A 22259-nucleotide genomic window follows, 5' to 3' on the forward strand; every position below is an offset into this window, starting at 1 on the left:
TGGAAATAATAAATATTTACATTATGGAATCACTGTCATTTTCATAATTTTAGCCAGTTGATTTGTTTCATGTCCCCTTTAAATGTTTATGGTCTTTAAATGTTTATATTTCTTACCAATTGATATAATTTTCCAATAAAAACACTGAAATGAAGAAAATATGCTGATTGGTAGTAAAAATAAGCGTCTCAATACTTTTCACATTATTACAGCACTGTCCTTGTATAAGAGAGTCAGTATAACAGAGCATTGCGGAGGATTTCATGATTTTTGCGGTAGATTACAGACCTCAAGCATTCTGCTTTTAACAAAACAAAGGAAGCAGCTTAGGAAGCCACACCCTCTTTTACTCATGCACACACACACACACGTACACTTCATGTTGAAACAAAGGTCAAAATGCTGGACTGGACTGTGATACACGGTTGCGTCATTCAAATGTACAGCTTTCTGCCGTTACTGTAGGTGCTTGTAATGGTTACACAATGAGGAAAAAGCATGTGTGTGTGTGTGTGTGAGAGAGAGAGAGAGAGAGAGAGAGACTGCATTTCTTCGAAAACCTGACAGACAAGCTCTCTCTCGCTCTCGCTCTCTCTCTCTCTCTCGCTCACTCTCTCACACACTTTCCCCCTCCCTCTACCCTCCCTCTCCTCTATAAAGCTCTGAGCAGCTGTACTGTCCAGCAGTTCTCTCAGAATGGAGTCTGTGCTGAGATATCTGGACTGGACGGCCGTGGGCTTGGCCCTGCTGGGTGGTCTTCTCTCTCTGGTTCTACTGGAGTTCTTCAGGTTAAACTCCTCCAGGAGCCGCAGCCCCCCTGGACCCAAACCTCTGCCCTTTGTTGGAAACCTAATGCAGATCATACAGGACCCAATGGCCCTTGTCAGATCGGTCAGTTTTCTGTCTTTCTCTGCATGTCTGGAAAACTCGTTGTTGCGTCTGTTGAAGGTCTACGGTTGGTCCTTCTCGCAAAGGCATGTTTACTCTTGTTGTGAGGTTTGCATGGCTGCTGTCACACATTTCACTGGAATGCAGAGAGATACCCTTCCATGACTTACGTGACTACTTCTACGGCCTTTTGTCTGGTGCTGTGGAGAGCCCTGAGGACTAGTGCTGCTAAAGACATTCAGAGGACCAATCAGAGCATGCGTCATAGCTTGGTTCTGTCAGCTTCAGCATGATCAGACGGATCTTATTAGCAATCTGAGGAGATGATCTTTGAAGCTATTCTAGTTTACTGGTTAGGTCCAGCTTTTCCAACCATATTCTCAGGAAGGGTCAGTATTTCCAGCTTTCATTCAAACCCCACATTGTTCAAAGTATAAGATCCTTGAAGAACTTTCTGAAGCTTTTTGAAACTGTGGAGGAACCTCTTAAGGTGCTTTGAGAAACCTTCAAGGAACCATTTGATCAGTTCAGTCTGGTGGTGTTACAAGATCTGCAGAAATTTGACATCAGAGTTGTGCATCAGCATGAGATCTTTCAGCCTGTTGCATCAGGTGCTGATAAGCTTCCATCCCACAGTAAATGTTTTGTCTCCCTTTCAGTTAAAGAACTATGGTGAGATGAGCTCCCTGTACCTGGGCAGGAGGCCAATGATCGTGCTGAATAACGTGCAGATTCTGAAGGAGGCTTTCGTCCAGAATGGGGCCGTGTTTTCTGGGAGGCCACGCATGCCATTAATAGAGTGGATCACTGACGGGTATGGTCAGTAACGATTGACTCCATTGACAACTAACTAATCTTTACTTTAACTTTAGTCTTCATCACTCTGTCTTATCCTGCCTATTTCTCTCTATCCGTTTCTGCTCCTCACAGGTATCGTGATGGTCACGTACAGTAATTCTTGGAAACAGCAGCGGCGCTTTGCTCTGCACACTCTACGCAACTTTGGTCTGGGGAAGAAAACCATGGAGGAACGCGTGGCCGAGGAGGCACAGTACCTTGTTAAGGAGATGCTCAAGCAGGAAGGTATCTGATGAGTAGCTGCGCATGCATTTACTACAGTTCTGAGGACTGGAGAAGTGCAGATCTGTGGTCGAGGCATTCTTGTCTACAAACGGCCAACATGTCCTAATTCTTACATTCTTGCATTTTGTGTTAATCATATCTTCCTAATCAAGTCTCTGATCTTTCCATTTGTCTTGAAGGGAAGGCTTTTTATCCCATCCATCCCATTATGAATGCAGTGTCCAACATCATCTGCTCCATTATCTTTGGAGACCGCTTTGAATATGATGACAAGCGCTTCGCTTCGCTGCTGGAAATCCTGAATGAGAACATTCGACTAGCTGGATCACCTGCGGGACAGGTACCAGCCAGCAAGAACTGCTATGCTGCAAAGAGTCAAGCCATTGAAAAGAGTTTGGATTATAGGCTTCATGAACCTTGTATCACCAACATGACAACTTTACAGAAGAAGAAAAAACCCTGACCATGAGAAACTATTTGTGTTTTTCCTGCAGATCTTTAACCTGCTCCCCTTCATAAAGCACTTTCCAGGGCCTCACCAGAAGATGTGGCAAAATGCCAATTCCTTGAAAGGTTTCATCCGTGAGGTTGTGGAGGAACACAAGAAAATTGTGGACCCAGAAAACCCCCGGGACTTCATTGATGCCTACCTGGTAGAGATGACCAAGGTGAGAAGATTCAGACAAAATATTATTCAGCAACAGTGAAGAGACACTGTGACAATAGATAACATGTCTGGCAAGAATTTCTACATTAAATACTTAATAGAAATTCTTGATTCAGATTATGGAAATTCACTTTGTCCTGCTTTCATCCATGCCTTCTATTAGGTATGTTGCCAGAAGATTCATTTTTCTACTGCAGGAAGTCCTATTCTAGTTGCAATACATCTCTACAGAGACTAGACTCTGGGACTAAGATCTGTGCATGTGCATTAAAGTAGCTGAATGCATTGATTAAACATTTTGGACATATAGTAATAAACCCTAACATTAATGACTGAATAAGACACGTGTAATGTTACTATCAGGATGGGTCTACCAAAGGCACCTGAGGTAGGCAGCTTTCTTTAGAGTTTTACAGTACAATCTTACATCCTTTTAAAAAGGTAAACCAGGTCCATGAGACTCTTTGCATCTTAAAATACCCCTTCTTGCATTGAGCAGCAGGAGGCAAAAGAAGAATCCACATTCCATGAAGAGAACATGGTTTTATCCACTGCTGACCTTTTCCTCGCTGGGACAGACAGTACAGCGACCACTCTCAGATGGGGTCTCATTCACATGATGAATAACCCAGATGTGCAAGGTACTGCTACTGGTCACCAGAACTGCTAGTTTTTGAGGCAATCACTGCAATCAAATGATTCCTGTAACTGTCAATGAGACTTCTGCACCTCTCAGCAGGTATTTTGGCCCACTCCTCATGAGCAAACTGCTCCAGTTGTCTCAGGTTTGAAGGGTGCCTTTTCCAGACGGCATGTTTCAGCTCTATCCAAAGATGCTTAATGGGATTTAGGTCAGGGCTCATAGAAGGCCACTTCAGAAAAGTCCAATGTTTTCCTCCTAGCCATTCTTGTTTTTTGGGTAATTGTCCTGTTGCAAGACCCATGACCTGCGACTGAGACCAAGCTTTCTGACACTGGGCAGCACATTTCTCTCTAGAATCCCTTGATAGTCTTGAGATTTCATTGTACCCTGCACAGATTCAAGACACCCTGTGCCAGATGCAGCAAAGCAGCCCCAGTACATAACAGACCCTCCTCCATGTTTCACAGTAGGGACAGTGTTCTTATCTTGATATGCTTCATTTTTCCGTCTGTGAACATAGAGCTGATGTGCCTTGGCAAAAAGTAAATTTTTTGTCTCATCTGTCCATAGGACATTCTCCCAGAAGTTTTGGGGCTTGTCAACATGTAGTTTTGCAAATTCCAGTCTGGCTTTTTTAAGATTTGTTTTCAACAATGGTGTCCTCCTTGGCTGTCTTCCATGAAGTCCACTTTGGCTCAAACAAGGACTTATGGTTTGATCTGACACTGATGTTCCTTGAGCTTGAAGTTCACCTTTAATCTCTTTAGAAGTGTTTCTGGGCTATTTTGTTACCATTCGTATTATCCGTCTCTTTGATTTGTCATTCATCCATCATTCCAGAGAACACAGTTCTTCCACTGCTCCACAGCTCAACGCTGGGAGGCTTTATACCCCTCTAGCCCATGCCTGGCTTTAGGCAGCATGGTGCCAGTAGGTTCATGTTTATCTGATCCAGAGAGTCCTTTTCTATTAGCAGTTCGTCTCTACAGGGACTAGATAGACTGTGTGCATGTGGATTAAAGTAGCTAAATGTATTCATTTGAAGGGATGCCCACAAACATTTGGTCATATAGTGTACCTGTAGTACACCTAGAGTACTGCTTGTAGAGTACGGTTGGTAAAACTGCCGCTACTGCTGTTCATGCTGCAATATCATATTCTGTCATTGTTTTCCCGGTTGACCACATCTCAGAGCGCTGTCACGAGGAGATCGTCAGGGTGCTGGGTTTTGACCGCTCTCCCTGCATGGATGACCGTGCACAGCTCCCGTACACTCACGCCACCGTTCACGAGATCATCCGCTGTGCCAACATCGTTCCTCTCGGTGTGGTCCACGAGACCACACAACCAACACAGCTGCGAGGATACCACATCCCCACGGTAGTGATGCAGCAGTAGAGGAGTTATACCTACAGAGTTACTGACTGCGTTTGTCTGAGCGTTTTTATGTTTTGTCCCGTGGCAGGGAACACTGATCCTGCCTAACTTAACTGCCATCATGACCGACAGACAGCACTGGAAGCACCCGGATACGTTCAACCCGGAGAACTTTCTGGATGAGAACGGACAGTTCTGTAAAAACGACTTCTTCCTGGCATTTTCTGTGGGTAAGTCTGGGAAGTCCCTAAACTAAGCTTAATGAGTAAAATGTGTAGCTCCAAAATAAATGAGAATGTGACCTTGAGCTTGAGCTCCAGACGCAGAGGGATGGTTCATTCTCTAGTTTTAAAAGACAGAAAGTTCTGATGACTCAGTGCCATATTAGTGCAGCATTGCTGCACAGTAGAACAGTGCTCCACCACTCCAGAGTCTGCCTAATCATCCTTTTGCAGTCACAAAGGGTTACTGATTTGGCTTTACTACTAATCCAATGAGCAGTTCTCTCTTTCTTGCTCTTTGAGGTATTAACTTGACCTCCCCAGTTGACCACATTTGGAACTGAGGAAACGGCTACTTCATGTCCTGCTTTGTGGGCATCAGTTAGTTTAGGTGTACTCACACTAGGCCTGGTTGCCTCGGACCATGCCCGAGCACAACTGCTCCATGCTTGGTGAGCTTTCATGCTAGATGGGTACCGAATCCTGAACTAAAATGTGGCCAGGTCAGGGGCACAGGCCAAATCGCTTGGTATGATTTTGCCCCTAATGTTCAGAGTGCTGGGTAGCTGCTTAGAGGAGCTCGCAGCTGCTGATTGTTGGGACGAGGTCTCAGGAAACTTATAAAGCTTTTGAAGTTGGGAAGCAAGAGTATAAACTCATTATGGTGTGGCTTTGTTCTACTGCAGGTCCGAGGGCGTGTCTGGGTGAGACTTTGGCGAAGACGGAGCTCTTCATCTTCTTCACCTCTCTGCTCCAGCGGCTGAAGTTCTCATGGCCTCCTGGAGCTAAACGCCCAAACATGGACGGCATTGTGGGCTTGATTCGCTCTCCATTCCCCTTCAATACAATCTGCCGCAGCAGGGAGACCACCAACTGATCCAGACCACCAAGTTCAGCTTCTGTATGAGAATGTTCAACACTATCCCTGGAGGACACAGTCAGGCTTTTATATCAGGACTTACCTGGACTACTTGAGCAGTTCTTGTCAAAATATTGATCTTAACAGGAGTACACATACGACTACATTGGCTCAAATTAAGAATTCTGTAACATATGCTAAGCTTTGTATATATAGAAACTCAAACACTAACTTAACTAATATGCTAATTGTATGTTACATGAAAATTGTTCAAATTAGTTTGATATATCTGCCTATAAGAGTGAGTTTTTTGTATTATTTAGTTATGACATGTGTGATGTCAATAATAAACATAAACATGACATGGCAATTATGTATTAATTCAATTGTTGTCTATTCGTTTCCAAAAAGGTCACTTTCATAATTTCTGCTCTTTTACTGAAAACATTATAATAACTGAACTGAACACAGACTGTAAACAATGGATTTACTTCAAAATTGTGGGTTGGGAAGCTGATTTTCTTAGTTCTTTTTAGCAAATTAATAATTATTTAATTAATTTTCTGACAACATAAACTGCAACCATCCACAAGGCAGCAGAGACATGGAAATAATAAATATTTACGTTATGGAATCACTGTCACTTTCATAATTTTAACCAGTTGATTGAATTGCTTTACATTTTTATGGTACTTCTTACCAATTGATATCATTTTCCAATAAATGCACTGAATTTGCCTATAAAAATGTAGAACATATGCTGATTGGTAGTAAAAATAAGTGTCCCAATACTTTTCACACTATTACAGCACTGTCCTTATATAAGAGAGTCAGTATAACAGAGCACTGCGGAGGATTTCATGATTTTTGCTGTAGATTACAGACTTTCTGCTTTTAACAAAACAAAGGAAGCAGCTTAGGAAGCCACACCCTCTTTTACTCGCGCACACACACACACACACGTACACTTTATGTTGAAACAAAGGTCAAAATGCTGGACTGGACTGTGACACGAGGTTGCGTCATTCAAATGTACAGCTTTCTGCCGTTACTGTAAGTGCTTGTAATGGTTACACAATGAGGACTTCATTAAGCTCTTGACCTCTGAGCATGTTTATGTTCGTGTGTGAGAGAGAGAGAGAGAGCTTGTCTGTCAGGTTTTCAAAGCAATGCAATCTCTTCTCGCTCGCTCTCTCTCTCTCTCTTTCTCACACACACACACACACACTTTCCCCCTCCCTCTACCCTCCCTCTCCTCTATAAAGCTCTGAGCAGCTGTACTGTCCAGCAGTTCTCTCAGAATGGAGTCTGTGCTGAGATATCTGGACTGGACGGCCGTGGGCTTGGCCCTGCTGGGTGGTCTTCTCTCTCTGGTTCTACTGGAGTTCTTCAGGTTAAACTCCTCCAGGAGCCGCAGCCCCCCTGGACCCAAACCTCTGCCCTTTGTTGGAAACCTAATGCAGATCATACAGGACCCAATGGCCCTTGTCAGATCGGTCAGTTTTCTGTCTTTCTCTGCATGTCTGGAAAACTCGTTGTTGCGTCTGTTGAAGGTCTACGGTTGGTCCTTCTCGCAAAGGCATGTTTACTCTTGTTGTGAGGTTTGCATGGCTGCTGTCACACATTTCACTGGAATGCAGAGAGATACCCTTCCATGACTTACGTGACTACTTCTACGGCCTTTTGTCTGGTGCTGTGGAGAGCCCTGAGGACTAGTGCTGCTAAAGACATTCAGAGGACCAATCAGAGCATGCTTCATAGCTTGATTCTGTCAGCTTCAGCATGATCAGACGGATCTTATTAGCAATCTGAGGAGATGATCTTTGAAGCTATTCTAGTTCACTGGTTAGATCCAGCTTTTCCAACCATATTCTCAGGAAGGGTCAGTATTTCCAGCTTTCATTCAAACCCCACATTGTTCAAAGTATAAGATCCTTGAAGAACTTTCTGAAGCTTTTTGAAACTGTGGAGGAACCTCTTAAGGTGCTTTGAGAAACCTTCAAGGAACCATTTGATCAGTTCAGTCTGGTGGTGTTACAAGATCTGCAGAAATTTGACATCAGAGTTGTGCATCAGCATGAGATCTTTCAGCCTGTTGCATCAGGTGCTGATAAGCTTCCATCCCACAGTAAATGTTTTGTCTCCCTTTCAGTTAAAGAACTATGGTGAGATGAGCTCCCTGTACCTGGGCAGGAGGCCAATGATCGTGCTGAATAACGTGCAGATTCTGAAGGAGGCTTTCGTCCAGAATGGGGCCGTGTTTTCTGGGAGGCCACGCGTGCCATTAATGGAGTGGATCACTGACGGGTATGGTCAGTAACGATTGACCCCATTGACAACTAACTAATCTTTACTTTAACTTTAGTCTTCATCACTCTGTCTTATCCTGCCTATTTCTCTCTATCCGTTTCTGCTCCTCACAGGTATCGTGATGGTCACGTACGGTAATTCTTGGAAACAGCAGCGGCGCTTTGCTCTGCACACTCTACGCAACTTTGGTCTGGGGAAGAAAACCATGGAGGAACGCGTGGCCGAGGAGGCACAGTACCTTGTTAAAGAGATGCTCAAGCGGGAAGGTATCTGATGAGTAGCTGTGCATGCATTTACTACAGTTCTGAGGACTGAAGAAGTGCAGATCTGTGGTTGAGGCATTCTTGTCTACAAACGGCCAACATGTTCTAATTCATACATTCTTGCATTTTGTGTTAATCATATCTTCCTCATCAAGTCTTTGATCTTTCCATTTGTCTTGAAGGGAAGGCTTTTTATCCCATCCATCCCATTATGAATGCAGTGTCCAACATCATCTGCTCCATTATCTTTGGAGACCGCTTCGAATATAATGACAAGCGCTTCGCTTCGCTGCTGGAAATCCTGAATGAGAACATTCGACTTGCTGGATCACCTGTGGGACAGGTAACAGCCAGCAGAGTCAAGCCATTGAAAAGAGTTTGGACTGCAGGCTTCATGGACCTCATTTCACCAAATTGACAACTTTTAATAATGACAAGTTTTAATGGGAGTCAATGTAAAAAGATTTTATTCAGTCATTTCGAGCATTTCTATTGGTCCATTCGTCATGAAATTTACCAGCCTATGAGGAACTATTTTGGTTTTTCCTGCAGATCTTTAACCTGCTCCCCTTCATAAAGCACTTTCCGGGGCCTCACCAGAAGATCTGGCATAATGCCAATTCCTTGAAAGGATTCATCCGTGAGGTTGTGGAGGAACACAGGAAGACTGTGGATCCAGAAAAGCCCCGGGACTTCATTGATGCCTACCTGGTAGAGATGACCAAGGTGAGAAGATTCAGACAAAATATTACTCAGCAACAGTGAACATGTGAGGAGACACTGTGACAATAGATGACATGTCTGGCAGTATGTATGTACACACTAAAATTCTTTACATTATATGCATTATCTCCACAATATGGACAAAAGTATTGGGACACCTGCAAATGTATTGTTTCTTCCAAAAAGAGACTCCTATTCTATTGGCAATACATTTCCACAGGAACTAGACAAGACCTGTGCATGTGCATTAAAGTAGCCAAATGTACTCATTAGAAGGTGTCCACAAACATTTGGCCATATAGTGCAGCTACTGAATAATGAATTCAATGTAGTTACTGATAAATAAACCCTAACATTAGCAGTTACTATCTAATGTTACTATCAGAATAACTCGATCAGAAGCACCTGAGGAAGACAGCATCCTCTAACAACAGGAGAGTTTTACAGTACAATTTTACATCCTTGTGAAGAAGACAGGTCAGGTCCATGAGACTCTCAGCATCTTAAAACACCCCTTCTCGCTTTGAGCAGCAGGAGGCAAATGAGGAATCCACATTCCATGAAGAGAACATGGTTTTATCCACTTCTGACCTTTTCCTTGCTGGGACGGACACTACTGGGACCACTCTCAGATGGGGCCTCATTTACATGATGGACAACCCTGATGTGCAAGGTACTGCTACTGGTCACCTGAACTGTTGGGCTGACTTCAAAAGCTATGAACTATCAAGCTATCTCTGCCTGTGTATAGGTGCACTAAATGGACAAAGGTATTGGGACACTTGCTCATTCACTGTTTCTTCTGGGTATTCTTCTTCTGAGTTTATCTGCTTTTGTACTCTACTGTCTCTAATGTCCAGAGAAGAAGGCTTTCTACTAGATTTTGGAGGAGCATTGCTGTGAGGATGTTGGATGAGCACCACCCTACCTCACCTTCAACTCCCCAACTCATCCCAAAATTATTAGATGGAGCATCATCCATCATTCCAGAGGACACAGTTCTTCCACTGCTGGCTTTATACCCCTCCTCTAGCCCACACCTGGCATTAGGCAGCATGGTGCCAAAGGCTTATGTTAATCTGCTCCAGAGAGTCCTATTCTATTGGCAGTATGTCTCTACAGGGACTAGACAAGCTAAAGTAACTTCATTTGAAGGGGCGTCCACAAACATTTGGTCATATAGTGTACCTGTAGTACACCTGTAGAGTACTGCTTGTAGAGTACGGTTGGTAAAACTGCCGCTACTGCTGTTCATGCTGCAATATCACATTCTGTCATTGTTTTCCCGATTGACCACATCTCAGAGCGCTGTCACGAGGAGATTGTCGGGGTGCTGGGTTTTGACCGCTCTCCCTGCATGGATGACCGTGCACAGCTCCCGTACACTCACGCCACCGTTCACGAGATCATCCGCTGTGCCAACATCTCTCCTGTCGGTGGGGTCCACGAGACCACACAACCAACACAGCTGCGAGGATACCACATCCCCACGGTAGTGATGCAGCAGTAGAGGAGTTATACCTACAGAGTTACTGACTGCTTTTGTCTGAGCGTTTTTATGTTTTGTCCCATGGCAGGGAACACAAATCCTGTCCAATTTAACAGCCATCATGACCGACAGACAGCACTGGAAGCACCCGGATACGTTCAACCCGGAGAACTTTCTGGATGAGAACGGACAGTTCTGTAAAAACGACTCCTTCCTGGCATTTTCTGTGGGTAAGTCTGAGCAGGCCCTAAACTAAGCTTAATGAGTGAAATGTGTAGCTCCAAAATAAATGAGAATGTGACCTTGAGCTTGAGCTCCAGACGCAGAGGGATGGTTCGTTCTCTAGTTTTAAAAGACAGAAAGTTCTGATGACTCAGTGCCATATTAGTGCAGCATTGCTGCACAGTAGAACAGTGCTCCACCACTCCAGAGTCTGCCCAATCATCCTTTTGCAACTTGACCTCCACAGTTGATCACGTTCGGAACTGAAAAAAAAAATGGCTACCTGAAAACCCTTTGCTGTATTCTCATAGTCAATGAGTTATTAAAGGGTGTACTCACACTAGGCCCGGTTGCCTCATATCATGCCCAAGCAGATATGCCTCGCCTTCCCAATGCCCCACTGCACTCACACTTACCATTCCGGGCCTCTAATAACAGGTACTAAGCTAATAACAGGTACTAATAATAGATACCCTTATTCATAACCCCTGGTTAAACCATTAGTGGGTGCACAGTCCAGATTGGGCAGCCGAATACAGAGACTTTATTTACCTTGTTAGCATGGTTTTGGGTGCGCTGATCCACGGCCCTCTCACCTGCCTCATAGACTTATTGATTATGCAATCCAGTGATGTCACACTAGATGTATACCAAGTCCAACTGAAACGTGGCCAGGATTACTGTACCGTGCTTAGGCACTAGGTAGCTGCTTAGAGGAACTGCTGATTGTTGGGATGAGCATTAAATTGATCACCTGGTCTTTCCTAACATTTATTTTGGTCCTAACAAGCTAACTGAGGTCTGATCAAGTGGATCAGACAAATCGGACAGCAAGTGTATCCATTTGTTCTACTGCAGGTCCAAGGGTGTGTCTGGGTGAGACTTTGGCGAAGACGGAGCTCTTCATCTTCTTCACCTCTCTGCTCCAGCGGCTGAAGTTCTCATGGCCTCCTGGAGCTCCACGCCCAAACATGGACGGCATCATGGGCTTAATCCGCTCTCCGTTCCCCTTCAATACAATCTGCCGCAGCAGGGAGACCACCAGCTGAACCAGACCACCAAGTTCAGCTTCTATATGAGAATGGACAACACCATCCCTGGAGGACACAGTCAGGCTTTCATATCAGAACTAACCTGGAATATATGTTTAGACTTTATATTTATAGAATTCTAACTTAACTAACTTAATATTCTAATTATAACTTTTGTTGGAAGATATGAGGTGTTTTAAAAGTTATATGAGAGCCTATAGGAGCGTGTGGTTTCTGTATTAGTTTGTGATGTCATTAATAAAAATATACATGACATGGCAATTATTTATTTATTATTTTTTGGCCTATATTAGCCACCCTGACAAACACGGGTAAAAGAACTCGGCATACTGAAGAGCCATGTCAGAACTGTTTCCAGCAAGCCAGTGTGTCACATTTCTGCCCAAGCTGTTTATTAAAAGCACAGACTGAAATTCTCTGAAACTCTGACAGGAAGTTTCCCCTTTTTTGTACAATACACTGTACCTGATAATCCATTCACCTGAAGCGAAATGAATGCTAATATATATTTCTCTTTAAACCAGTGTCCAAAGAACAGAACTCAGTTCCCATATTCAGATTTTTAAGTATTTGAGTAATATTTGCTACAAATTTACTGGTTACATTTATTTTCTGAAAACGAGCAAGAAGTGAAGTCGACGTAAAATATCAGCTTGTTGAAAAATTAGTAGACTTGTTAAAACTTTCGTAATACAGTAGGTTAAGATGTACTTACTATAAATTATTACTCATGGTCGTTTTCTGTATGTGGATGCAGCCACAATGTTGCAACAACCTGACAGAGATTGCATAAACTAGAAGAGCATGAATCCGTCCCCAGGCAGCAGAGTCATGAAAATAAGTACATGTAAAACAACAAACATTAGTATCATGATTTCTACTCTTTTATTGTAAATATTATAATAACTGAACCACAGACTGCAAACATTGAATTTCACTTTAAAATTGTGGGTTGGGAAGCTGATTATCTCAGGTTTTTTTTAGTAAATGAATAAATACATTTCAAGTGAAGTTTACAAAAATAAACACATAAATCCTGAATCAGGATCAAATATAAATATTTTTAATTATTACTTATTTTTAATCGTCTAGCTAGTTATTTTGGCATTTGACCTCAGACAGTAGGAGTCATGGAAATAATTAAATGTAAAACAAAATATTTTACTTATATAATATTTTAATATTATACTTCATAATATCTGCTCTTTTATTTAAAATGTTATGATAACTTACACAAACTGTAAACATTGCCTTTAATTTAAAAATGGAAACAGGAAACTGATAATCAAAGCAAATTAATCTGCAAACTGATGAAGTTAATGTTATTTACGAAGTACAATAATAAAGTTTAGGATCAAACATTAATATTTTGAAATAATTTTTGCTAAAATTATATTTAATAAATATAATAAAATTATATTTAATTTGTTTTCAAATAACTGTTTTAAATAAAAATAACAGATAAAGGTATGTACTGTATAAACGTAAAATATCAGCTGTTCAAAAATAAGTTAACTTGCTAAACTGTGCAGTCAAGTATACATTTGCCATTTAAGGCATACAATGTAATCAATTTAAACTTTACACCAGAACAACTGTACACCAGAACACCACTATGTGTTACTCATGATTGTGTTCTGTATGTTGCGACTATTATGTTGCAAAAACAGTGAAACAGACTCTGCCAGGAGGTTGCATAAACTAGAAGAGCATGCATCTGTCATGGAAGTAAGTTTGTGTGAAGCAAAATATTTCATTGTAAACATTAGGTTTAAAATTGTGTGTTGAGAAGCTGATTAGCTGAGTTTTAGCTTTGGCTGAGTTCTGAATGTAATAAATCAATTTGATGTGAAGTCTAAATATGTGTCAAAATAAATATTATTTATGAAATACAATAGTGAATAATTCTGGAGTTGAGAATCAGACATTACTATTTCTTTGTAATATTTGCTAAATATGACAGTAAACTATATAGAAGTAATATCAAATGAACATGACAATCATACATGGTACAGCTATAAGTTGCTTTGACATCTGCCTACTCACATAAGGATAAAAAAAAAAACCAAACACACACACACACACACATATATATATATATATATTAATAATTAGTATAATAGCACTAAAATGTAAAATAATGGAATAGCAGTATACACACTACATTTACACGCTATAGAACTGAAGAAATTAACAGCAGCATAAAATGTAGATATGTAGTTATAGAGGTTTATAGGTGTAGGTGTATAGTTTAAAATTATTATACTTACACTTATATGCTCTAACTGAAAATGGTATAGTTTTTTTTACAAGGGTTTATATAAAATATAATAGTATAGAATATATGGTGTATAAACTATATATTACATTAAAATATGTATAAAAGTAAAGTGTCAATATAAATAAACTTGCTAAAACCACTGTAGTTACTCATGGTTGCGTTCTGAGTGTGGATGATGTTGTTGTGTTGCAACAACAGTCAAACCTCAGACTCAGACAGGACGTTGCATCATTCCAGTTTTCTTCAGTTTAAATCACTTTATTGTATTAAATAATAACTAGTCTTTAATATCAAAGTTAAACCAGTTAATGTTCTTAACGTGAAAACGTGAGGTCTTTTTTATCTACTTATTAAGTAGGAGGGTGAGCCTCGGGGTGGTTAATGATTTGCGATTTCATGCAAGATAATGTATCGACAGTGTGTAAACAGTAACTGCCTGGATATCTGCCAGCTAGAGTCAGGAAATTGAGAGTAATGTCTTTAAAAGGAAGCTTTTTTTCACCCTTTACCAACAGAGCAAGTTACAGCAAGACGTATGTACTAGACACGCCCATGATCATGGGATTCCATAGAAGTGACCTTCATGTTCTCTGCTCTCTCTCTCTCTCTCTCTCTCTCTCTCTCTCTCTCTCTCTCTCTCTCTCTATAAAGCTGTGAGCGGTTGCAGTATCTGCTCATAAACTCTCTCAGAATGGAGTCTGTGCTGAGATACCTGGACTGGACGTCTGTGGGCTTGGCCCTGCTGGGTGGTCTGCTCTCTCTGGTTCTGCTGGAGGTCTTCAGGCTGAACTCCTCCAGGAGTCGCATCCCTCCAGGACCCAAACCTCTGCTCTTTGTGGGCAACCTGCCACAATTAATGAAGGATCCCATGGCTTTCATCAGATCAGTGAGTTTCCTACCTTTCCTCTCACTGAGTGCGTTCATGTGCTGCAGTAGCAGAGACAGTTTTTAGACGGCATAAAGGGGACCAACTTTTTGAGCAAAAGCGTTTAGCTGGGGAACATGATAACAAGGTAATCTATGGAAGATCTCAAAAAACAAGCAACAGGTGTCTCTGCCTGATCTGATGTGTCTCAGAAATTTAATTGGACACAAAAACTGCAGGCCTCTCTTGATGTCACTTCTGCAGGGAGGGGGGAATGAAGGCAAACCAGTCCTTACATTACTGAGGCTTACAGTAATGCTACAGTCGCCTGTAGGTCCTGCAGAGCCTGCATCGTTCCCAGCAGTTCCAAAAGCAGGAGCATTCTAACCAAGAGCATCCAGTTATTAAGCGATTCCCGCTGCTGCAAAAGAGGTCAATCACTGTTAAAGGTGAAAAGTAGCTTGGGTATATGACTGGTCCAAATGCCCAAATGTCCAAAAACAATTGTCCAATTCTTCAGTTATTGCATGCCTGGTCTTAGGGAACCTTCTGGATGTCATCAGTTCTGAGATTATATCTGGCTTTTGGAATGACTGCTGGGAAATTCCAAGTTGTCTTATCATTTAGAAGCAAATGATTGACTTGTGTATGGGAAAAGGCTACAGTGAAAAGATAATGTGAGCAGTTTCTCATGTCACACTAAAGCAGCAGTCACCACGGAAGTGGCCCCTGTGTTTTCAGCACTATTTCTAACCATAAACCCAAGCTTGCTTAGTCAGTTTCCTCTACATCAGTCAAGTTCCTCCACTTCATAACACCAAGCAAGATGCAACCACATTAGCTGTTTCACCAGATTAGAAAAATCGGGCCTTACCTTAAAATGTCATGAAGACCCAGGCCTGAGGCGAATACTTAATATTATGGCAAACACTTCCAGAGAAGAAGGCTTTCTACTAGATATTGGTGTGAAGATTTGATTGCATTTGGCATCAAAAGCGTTAGTGAGGTCAGTATATTGGATGATGATCATCCCACCTCATTCCCAACTCATCACAACAGCAATGGATGGAGCACCATCCATCATTCTGGAGAACACAGTTCTTCCACTGCTCCACAGCTCAATGCTGGGGGGCTTTATATATATATAGGTTGATATTTATCTCAGTACTATTCTACTGGCAATACGTCTATGCAGGTATTAGAGAACCTGTGTGTGTGTATGTGCACTTGCACATCTGTGTCAGCTATAGGTGTATCTTAAAGTAGCTGAATGCATTCATCAGAAGGGGCGTCCTCAAACATTCATACAGTGTAGTTAGCTGAGTGCAGAATGTGATGCAAGGAATGTAAGGAGGGATGTCTTTTGACCACATCTAAAGCTCCGAAGGTCTTAGCTTCTTGAGGAAACACCAAGCATTAGATTCATGGTGAGAAACATGTCAAAAGGACCTGGACACTGCTGTAAAACATGAGGCCAAACTCAAACACTATTAATCAAGCCTCACATCCAGACTGGCTTATTTCCTACTTAAGTCCAGATTGGTGTGGTAGAACAGAAGGTGACTTGATTGGTGGTGGACCACAGCTTTGCCCTATCCTAGTGTCCAGGACATCTGAAGCCAGGTATTCAGACCTTGACGACACCTTTAGTGTGTGGTCTTTCAAACTGTCCTGTTATACGCCTGCACTCCTCCATCTCAAATGGTTGATGCACAGCAAACATCTTGCTTGTTTTCTCCAGATGGCAAAATATGGTGAGATGTCCTCCATGTACCTGGGCAGGAAGCCAGTAATCTTGCTAAATAACATGGATATAATGAAGGAGGCCTTTGTTCAGAACGGGGCTGTGTTTGCTGGGAGGCCGTACATACCGTTATTGAACTGGATCAGCAACGGGTTTGGTCTGTAGAGCATGACTCACTAACCTCTAGGCTTTACTTCTACAGTAATTTTGTGTCACTGTCAACTAATAACCCTTACTTTTACTCTCTCTCTCTCTCTCTCTCTCTCTCTCTCTCGCCCATAATCTCCCTCTCTCAACCGGAATCTCTCAGGTATCGTGATGGTAACATATGGAATTCCGTGGAAACAGCAGCGTCGGTTTGCTCTGCATACGTTGCGCAACTTTGGCCTGGGGAAAAAAACTGTGGAGGAACGTGTAGCTGAGGAGGCGAGGCACCTTATTCGAGAGATACTTGAGCAGGAAGGTACATTAGCTGAGCTTCACCTGCGTTCCAACTTCCAAACATCTCAGTGGATTAGTAAATGTTTGAGGGTCAGCAAGCACCTATAGTAACAACCACCAGGAATACCCCAGCAACTGTATAGGATACCATAGCAAGCCTTTCCCAAAACGGTTTGGCCCTTGTGAATACATACAATGCCTAGAAAAAGGAAAAGGCTGACTGACCATGCAAGAAGGAGACCAGTTAGGGAGGCCATCAAGACACCTTTGGCTACTTTGAAGGAGTTAAAAGCTTAGCAGCTGAGATGGGAGAGACAACTGATGCCCGGGTTCTTCACCAGAGCAGCAAGGAGAATTACATCTCCACTACAGTTCATCCAAAGATATGCCAGACACTCCAAGGTCCACCGGAAGAAGGTTCTTCGGTCCGATGAGACCTTTTTGATGGGAGCCTTTTGGCCACCAGATACACCATGAAGCATGGTGGTGGCATCATCAATTCAGAGGAGTCAAAGGTGTCTTGGTGGCCTCCCTCAGTAGTCTTCTTCTTGAACGGCCACTCAGTTATGAGGACGGCCTGCTCTAGGCAGATCTAGCCATGTGTCACACTCCTTCCACGTCTTAATGATGGATTTAACTGCAGTCCAGTGACTGGAATGTCCAGTGAGTTATTGTGACCATTCCCTGACTTGTTCTTTGGTCTTCATGGTGTATTCATAGCCAGGAATACTGATTAACCAGTGACTGGACCTTCCAGACCTTCCTTCATACTGCAATTACTTGAGACCCATTCACTGCACTCACTGGTGATCTCCGTTCTACTAACTGTGAGACTACTAGCACCGACCACCTGGACCAAGGTCACTATAATAGTCAGTCATTTGCTGTGGATCAGTTGCCCAATCAGGTTCCGTTCACCGTAGCTTAGGGCCCATTGATATGAGCGCTAGACATCATTCATTCTCTTGTTTTCTTGTTGTTGTTTTTTTCCTAAAGGGAAGACTTTTTATCCCATCCATCCCATAATGAACGCAGTCTCCAACATCATCTGCTCCATCATCTTCGGAGACCGCTTTGAATATGACGACAAGCGCTTCGCTAAGCTGCTGGAAATCCTGAATGAAAACATGAGACTTGGTGGTTCGGCCGTGGGACGGGTAACAACCAGCAAGCGCGCTCCTGATGTTTCTACTGTTACTTAAACTGTTAAACTACGGGTCCATTTTTTGGAGCCTTGGCTGGGTCTTGGAACTCATACTTTAAAAGCAAACTAAAGCCAAAGCCGTATCTTTTGGGTAAGAATTCTGAAGTAATCATCTTAAAAATCATCCTAAACTGGATGGATAATCTTTCTTCTACAGATTCATCCCAGTCCAGTCTACATTACTACATCACACAAAAACAGTCTACATTTGCTTTATCCCTCAAACCAGTCTACATCTCCCCGTCCCTCAATCCAGTCTACAATTCCTGCATACTTCAGTCCAGTCTACAACTCCATCACTCAAACCAGTTAACATTTCCTCCATCCCGCAATCCAGTCTACAGTTCCTCCATCCCTTATCTACAGTTCTTGCATACCTCAGTCCAGTCTACAACTTCATCACTCAAACCATCTACATTTCCGGGCATACCATAATTACCTTGGGGAGGTGGCAGCCTCGTAGCGGTGTTGGCTGTGTGGGTTTGGTGCAACACACTCAGAGGAACAACATTCGCCCAGCGCTGGATCTCGTGACGGTGGCGAGAGTGTATGGGAGATGTGCGCGGTCATCCATGCAGGCAGAGCGGTCAAAACCCAACACCTGAACAATCTCCCCATGACAGCGTTCTGAGATGTGGGTCACCCGGATAAACAGGACAGTGTGGAAAAGAAAGAGCAGTTCTATAGTTTAACAAGCTGACTTATTAACTAATGTATTAATTAAGCTAACCATTAATTAATGGTGGTTGGTGTGGGCGCAACAGATAACACCACTACCTGCCACTGAGCTACCACATGATGTGGGGAGGCTGGGGTTCGATTCCCGGTCTGGGTGACTATGCTGCGCTACATCAATAAGAGTCCTTGGGCAAGACTCCTAACACTACATAGGTTACTTATATTACAGAGGTGGGCCAATGTAGTGTTAGGAGTCTTGCCCAAGGACTCTTATTGATGTAGCGCAGCATAGTCACCCAGACCGGGAATCGAACCCCAGCCTCCCACATCATGTGGTAGCTCAGTGGCAGGTAGTGGTGTTATCTGTTGCGCCACACCAACCACCATTAATTAATGGTTAGCTTAATTAATACATTAGTTAATAAGTCAGCTTGTTAAACTCATAGAACTGCTCTTTCTTTCTCCACACTGTCCTGTTTATCCGGGTGACCACATCTCAGAACGCTGTCATGGGGAGATTGTTCAGGTGTTGGGTTTTGACCGCTCTGCCTGCATGGATGACCGCGCACATCTCCCATACACTCTCGCCACCGTTCACGAGATCCAGCGCTGGGCGAATGTTGTTCCTCTGAGTGTGTTGCACCAAACCACACAGCCAACACAGCTACGAGGCTGCCACCTCCCCAAGGTAATTATGGTATGCCGGAAATGTAGACTGGTTTGAGTGATGAAGTTGTAGACTGGACTGAGGTATGCAAGAACTGTAGATTAAGGGATGGAGGAACTGTAGACTGGATTGCGGGATGGAGGAAATGTTAACTGGTTTGAGTGATGGAGTTGTAGACTGGACTGAAGTATGCAGGAATTGTAGACTGGATTGAGGGACGGGGAGATGTAGACTGGTTTGAGGGATAAAGCAAATGTAGACTGTTTTTGTGTGATGTAGTTGTAGACTGGACTGGGATGAAATTGTAGACTGGATTGTGGTATGAGGGAGATGTAGACTGGATTGAGGGATGGAGGGAATGTAGACTGGATTGAGGGATGGAAGAAAAAGTCAACTTGTTTGAGTGATGAAGTTGTAGACTGGACTGAGGTATGCAGGAATTGTAGACTAGATTGAGGGATAGGGAGATGTAGACTGGATTGAGGGATGAAGGAAATGTAGACTGGTTTGTGTGATGGAGTTGTAGACTGGACTGGGATAGAATTGTAGACTGGATTGAGGTATGGAGGGAGATGCCGACTGGATTGAAGCTTGGCGAATATGTAGACTGAGGGGAAGGAGTTGTAGACTGGACTGAGGGATGCAGGAATTGTAGACTGGATTGAGGTATAAAGGAAATGTAGACTAGTTTGAGGAAAGGAATTGTAAACAACTGAGGGATGCAGGCATTGTAGACTGGATTGAGGGATGCAGGGAGATGTAGCCTGGATTGCGGGATGGAGTTGAAGACTGGAACCAGGATTGGAGGCATTGTACACTTGATTTAGGAATGAAGGAGTTATGCACTGTATTGGGGGATGGAGGAGGTTGAGCCTGAATGGGGGTGGGGATGGGGTGTTGTAGACTGGAATGAAGAATGGAGGAAATTTAGAAAGATTGAGGAAGGATGAAGAAAGTTGTAGACTAGATTAGGGAAATTGTAGACTAGATTGGGGTATGGAGGAAATGTAGACTAGTTTGAGTGATGGAGGAATTGTAGACTGGATTGAAGGATGGAGGAGTTGTAGACTGAGTGAAGGAAGTTGTATACTGTATTAGGGAAATTGTAGACTAGATCAGGGTATGGGGTAGTTGTAGACTAGACTGAGGGATGGAGGATTTGTAGACTGGGTTGATCAGACTTCCTGTTTTTTTTTTGTGCTTTGAGTGCCTTTCCTGCATTAAGCCACTGATTTTTCCCATGGCAGGGAACAGAGATCTTGCCCAACTTAACAGCCATCTTGACTGACCCAGAGCACTGGAAGCACCCAGACACATTTAACCCTGAAAACTTTCTGGACGAGAAAGGACAGTTCTGCAAAAATGACTTCTTTCTTCCATTTTCTCTGGGTGAGTCTGCTGCTGGCGTCTACCACCTGAGGGTCAACTGTGTAAAGTGCTCATTACAAAGGTTTGGAGGGTGCCTTAGTAAAAGCAATGGAACATATAGAACACAGCAGCATCTGATTGCTTCAATTGTTCTTTGCCTGGTTCAGTCTTCCTCAGATTAGTTGGAAAACCTTCTGTAAGTGGTTCTCTTGTGCATAACTAGGTGGATGTGTGGGTGTGTCTTCTACTGCAGGTCCAAGAGCGTGCCTGGGTGAGTCTCTGGCGAAGACTGAGCTCTTCATCTTCTTCACTTCTCTGCTCCAGCAGCTGAGGTTCTCCTGGCCTCCTGGATCTCCACACCCAAACATGGACGGCATTGTGGGCATAGTCCGCTCTCCATTCCCATTCAATACAGTCTGCCACAGCAGGGAGACCACCCACTGAACCAGACCACCAGTTCAGCCTTGTGCTAATAACAGCCAACATCCGAACATCATAAGAACTTTAGATCGAACTATCTATCTTGATACACGTTCATTACTTCAATTGCATTTGCTGTCGTCTAGAACATCACAGTTTGGTTCTTGGCAAGGTGTCTCAGATTCTTCTGCTCAGCTTCCAACACATCAACAACAACAGACCCCTGGACTGGAGACCACCTGGCAGTGGTTTTAATGTTAAGGCTGGTGCACACAAACATAATAAAAGGTATTGTGCTACTGCCGTGTGAAAGACTGTATCAACAATTTCAACCACAGTTTTATTTATTTATGTATTTATTTAACAATTTTCTTCATAAATACAATAAACACATTTGTTTACAATAACAATTGCAAGCATTTTAATTAATGGAATGTGTAAACTTATCAAAAAATTTAAACTTTGTTTTTTTTTTTAAAAGGTCATTCTGTAAAAAAGAAAAGATGATGCAGTGCAGTATTTCCACAGTCCTCCACAGGAGGGCCCTGTTCCATGTTTAGAACCAGCCTCCCATTCACAACAGCAAGCTTCACAAAAATGAGGTAAATTTAAACATATATGGAAAATTCAGGTCCAGAGAGTAAAAATCTGCCCCAACTCTACTGCAGCTCAGCCCCATCCTTCAATCCAGTCTACAACTCTCCCATCCCAGTCTACAGTCCCTCTGTTAATCAATTCAGTCTACAACTCCCCCATCCTTCAATCCAGTCTACAACTCTCCCATCCCAGTCTAC

The 22259-nt window shown here is 42.8% G+C and overlaps 3 protein-coding genes across 4 annotated transcripts; all 3 read left to right on the plus strand.

The window, feature by feature from the left end:
* The first annotated feature begins 657 nt into the window (after positions 1 to 657).
* LOC140576873 (cytochrome P450 2J4-like) lies at positions 658 to 6108 on the plus strand. 2 transcript variants are annotated; one of them, XM_072696543.1, is made up of 9 exons: positions 658 to 891; positions 1548 to 1707; positions 1819 to 1971; positions 2151 to 2311; positions 2466 to 2639; positions 3138 to 3279; positions 4474 to 4661; positions 4747 to 4888; positions 5566 to 6108. In XM_072696543.1, the coding sequence occupies exons 1-9, from the start codon at positions 697 to 699 to the stop codon at positions 5754 to 5756; spliced, it is 1506 nt and encodes a 501-aa protein (XP_072552644.1). In that variant the 5' UTR covers positions 658 to 696; the 3' UTR covers positions 5757 to 6108. The 2 variants fall into 2 exon arrangements, with proteins under 2 accessions (XP_072552644.1, XP_072552645.1); XM_072696544.1 differs by lacking the exon at positions 658 to 891 and having other exon boundaries at positions 1615 to 1702.
* An 892-nt stretch (positions 6109 to 7000) lies between these two features.
* LOC140576689 (cytochrome P450 2J5-like) lies at positions 7001 to 12058 on the plus strand. The gene is made up of 9 exons (XM_072696227.1): positions 7001 to 7234; positions 7891 to 8050; positions 8162 to 8314; positions 8494 to 8654; positions 8864 to 9037; positions 9566 to 9707; positions 10339 to 10526; positions 10612 to 10753; positions 11604 to 12058. Exons 1-9 carry the CDS (start codon positions 7040 to 7042, stop codon positions 11792 to 11794), a joined length of 1506 nt encoding a protein of 501 aa, XP_072552328.1. The 5' UTR covers positions 7001 to 7039; the 3' UTR covers positions 11795 to 12058.
* Positions 12059 to 14598: 2540 nt separating this feature from the next.
* Positions 14599 to 21764, plus strand: LOC140576606 (cytochrome P450 2J5-like). The gene is made up of 8 exons (XM_072696074.1): positions 14599 to 14964; positions 16685 to 16844; positions 16998 to 17150; positions 18125 to 18312; positions 18988 to 18991; positions 19511 to 19698; positions 20925 to 21066; positions 21299 to 21764. Exons 1-8 carry the CDS (start codon positions 14770 to 14772, stop codon positions 21487 to 21489), a joined length of 1221 nt encoding a protein of 406 aa, XP_072552175.1. The 5' UTR covers positions 14599 to 14769; the 3' UTR covers positions 21490 to 21764.
* Positions 21765 to 22259: the final 495 nt, after the last annotated feature.

The sequence above is a fragment of the Salminus brasiliensis genome, chromosome 14 (genome assembly GCF_030463535.1).
Source record: "Salminus brasiliensis chromosome 14, fSalBra1.hap2, whole genome shotgun sequence".
NCBI classification, from domain to species: domain Eukaryota; kingdom Metazoa; phylum Chordata; class Actinopteri; order Characiformes; family Bryconidae; genus Salminus; species Salminus brasiliensis.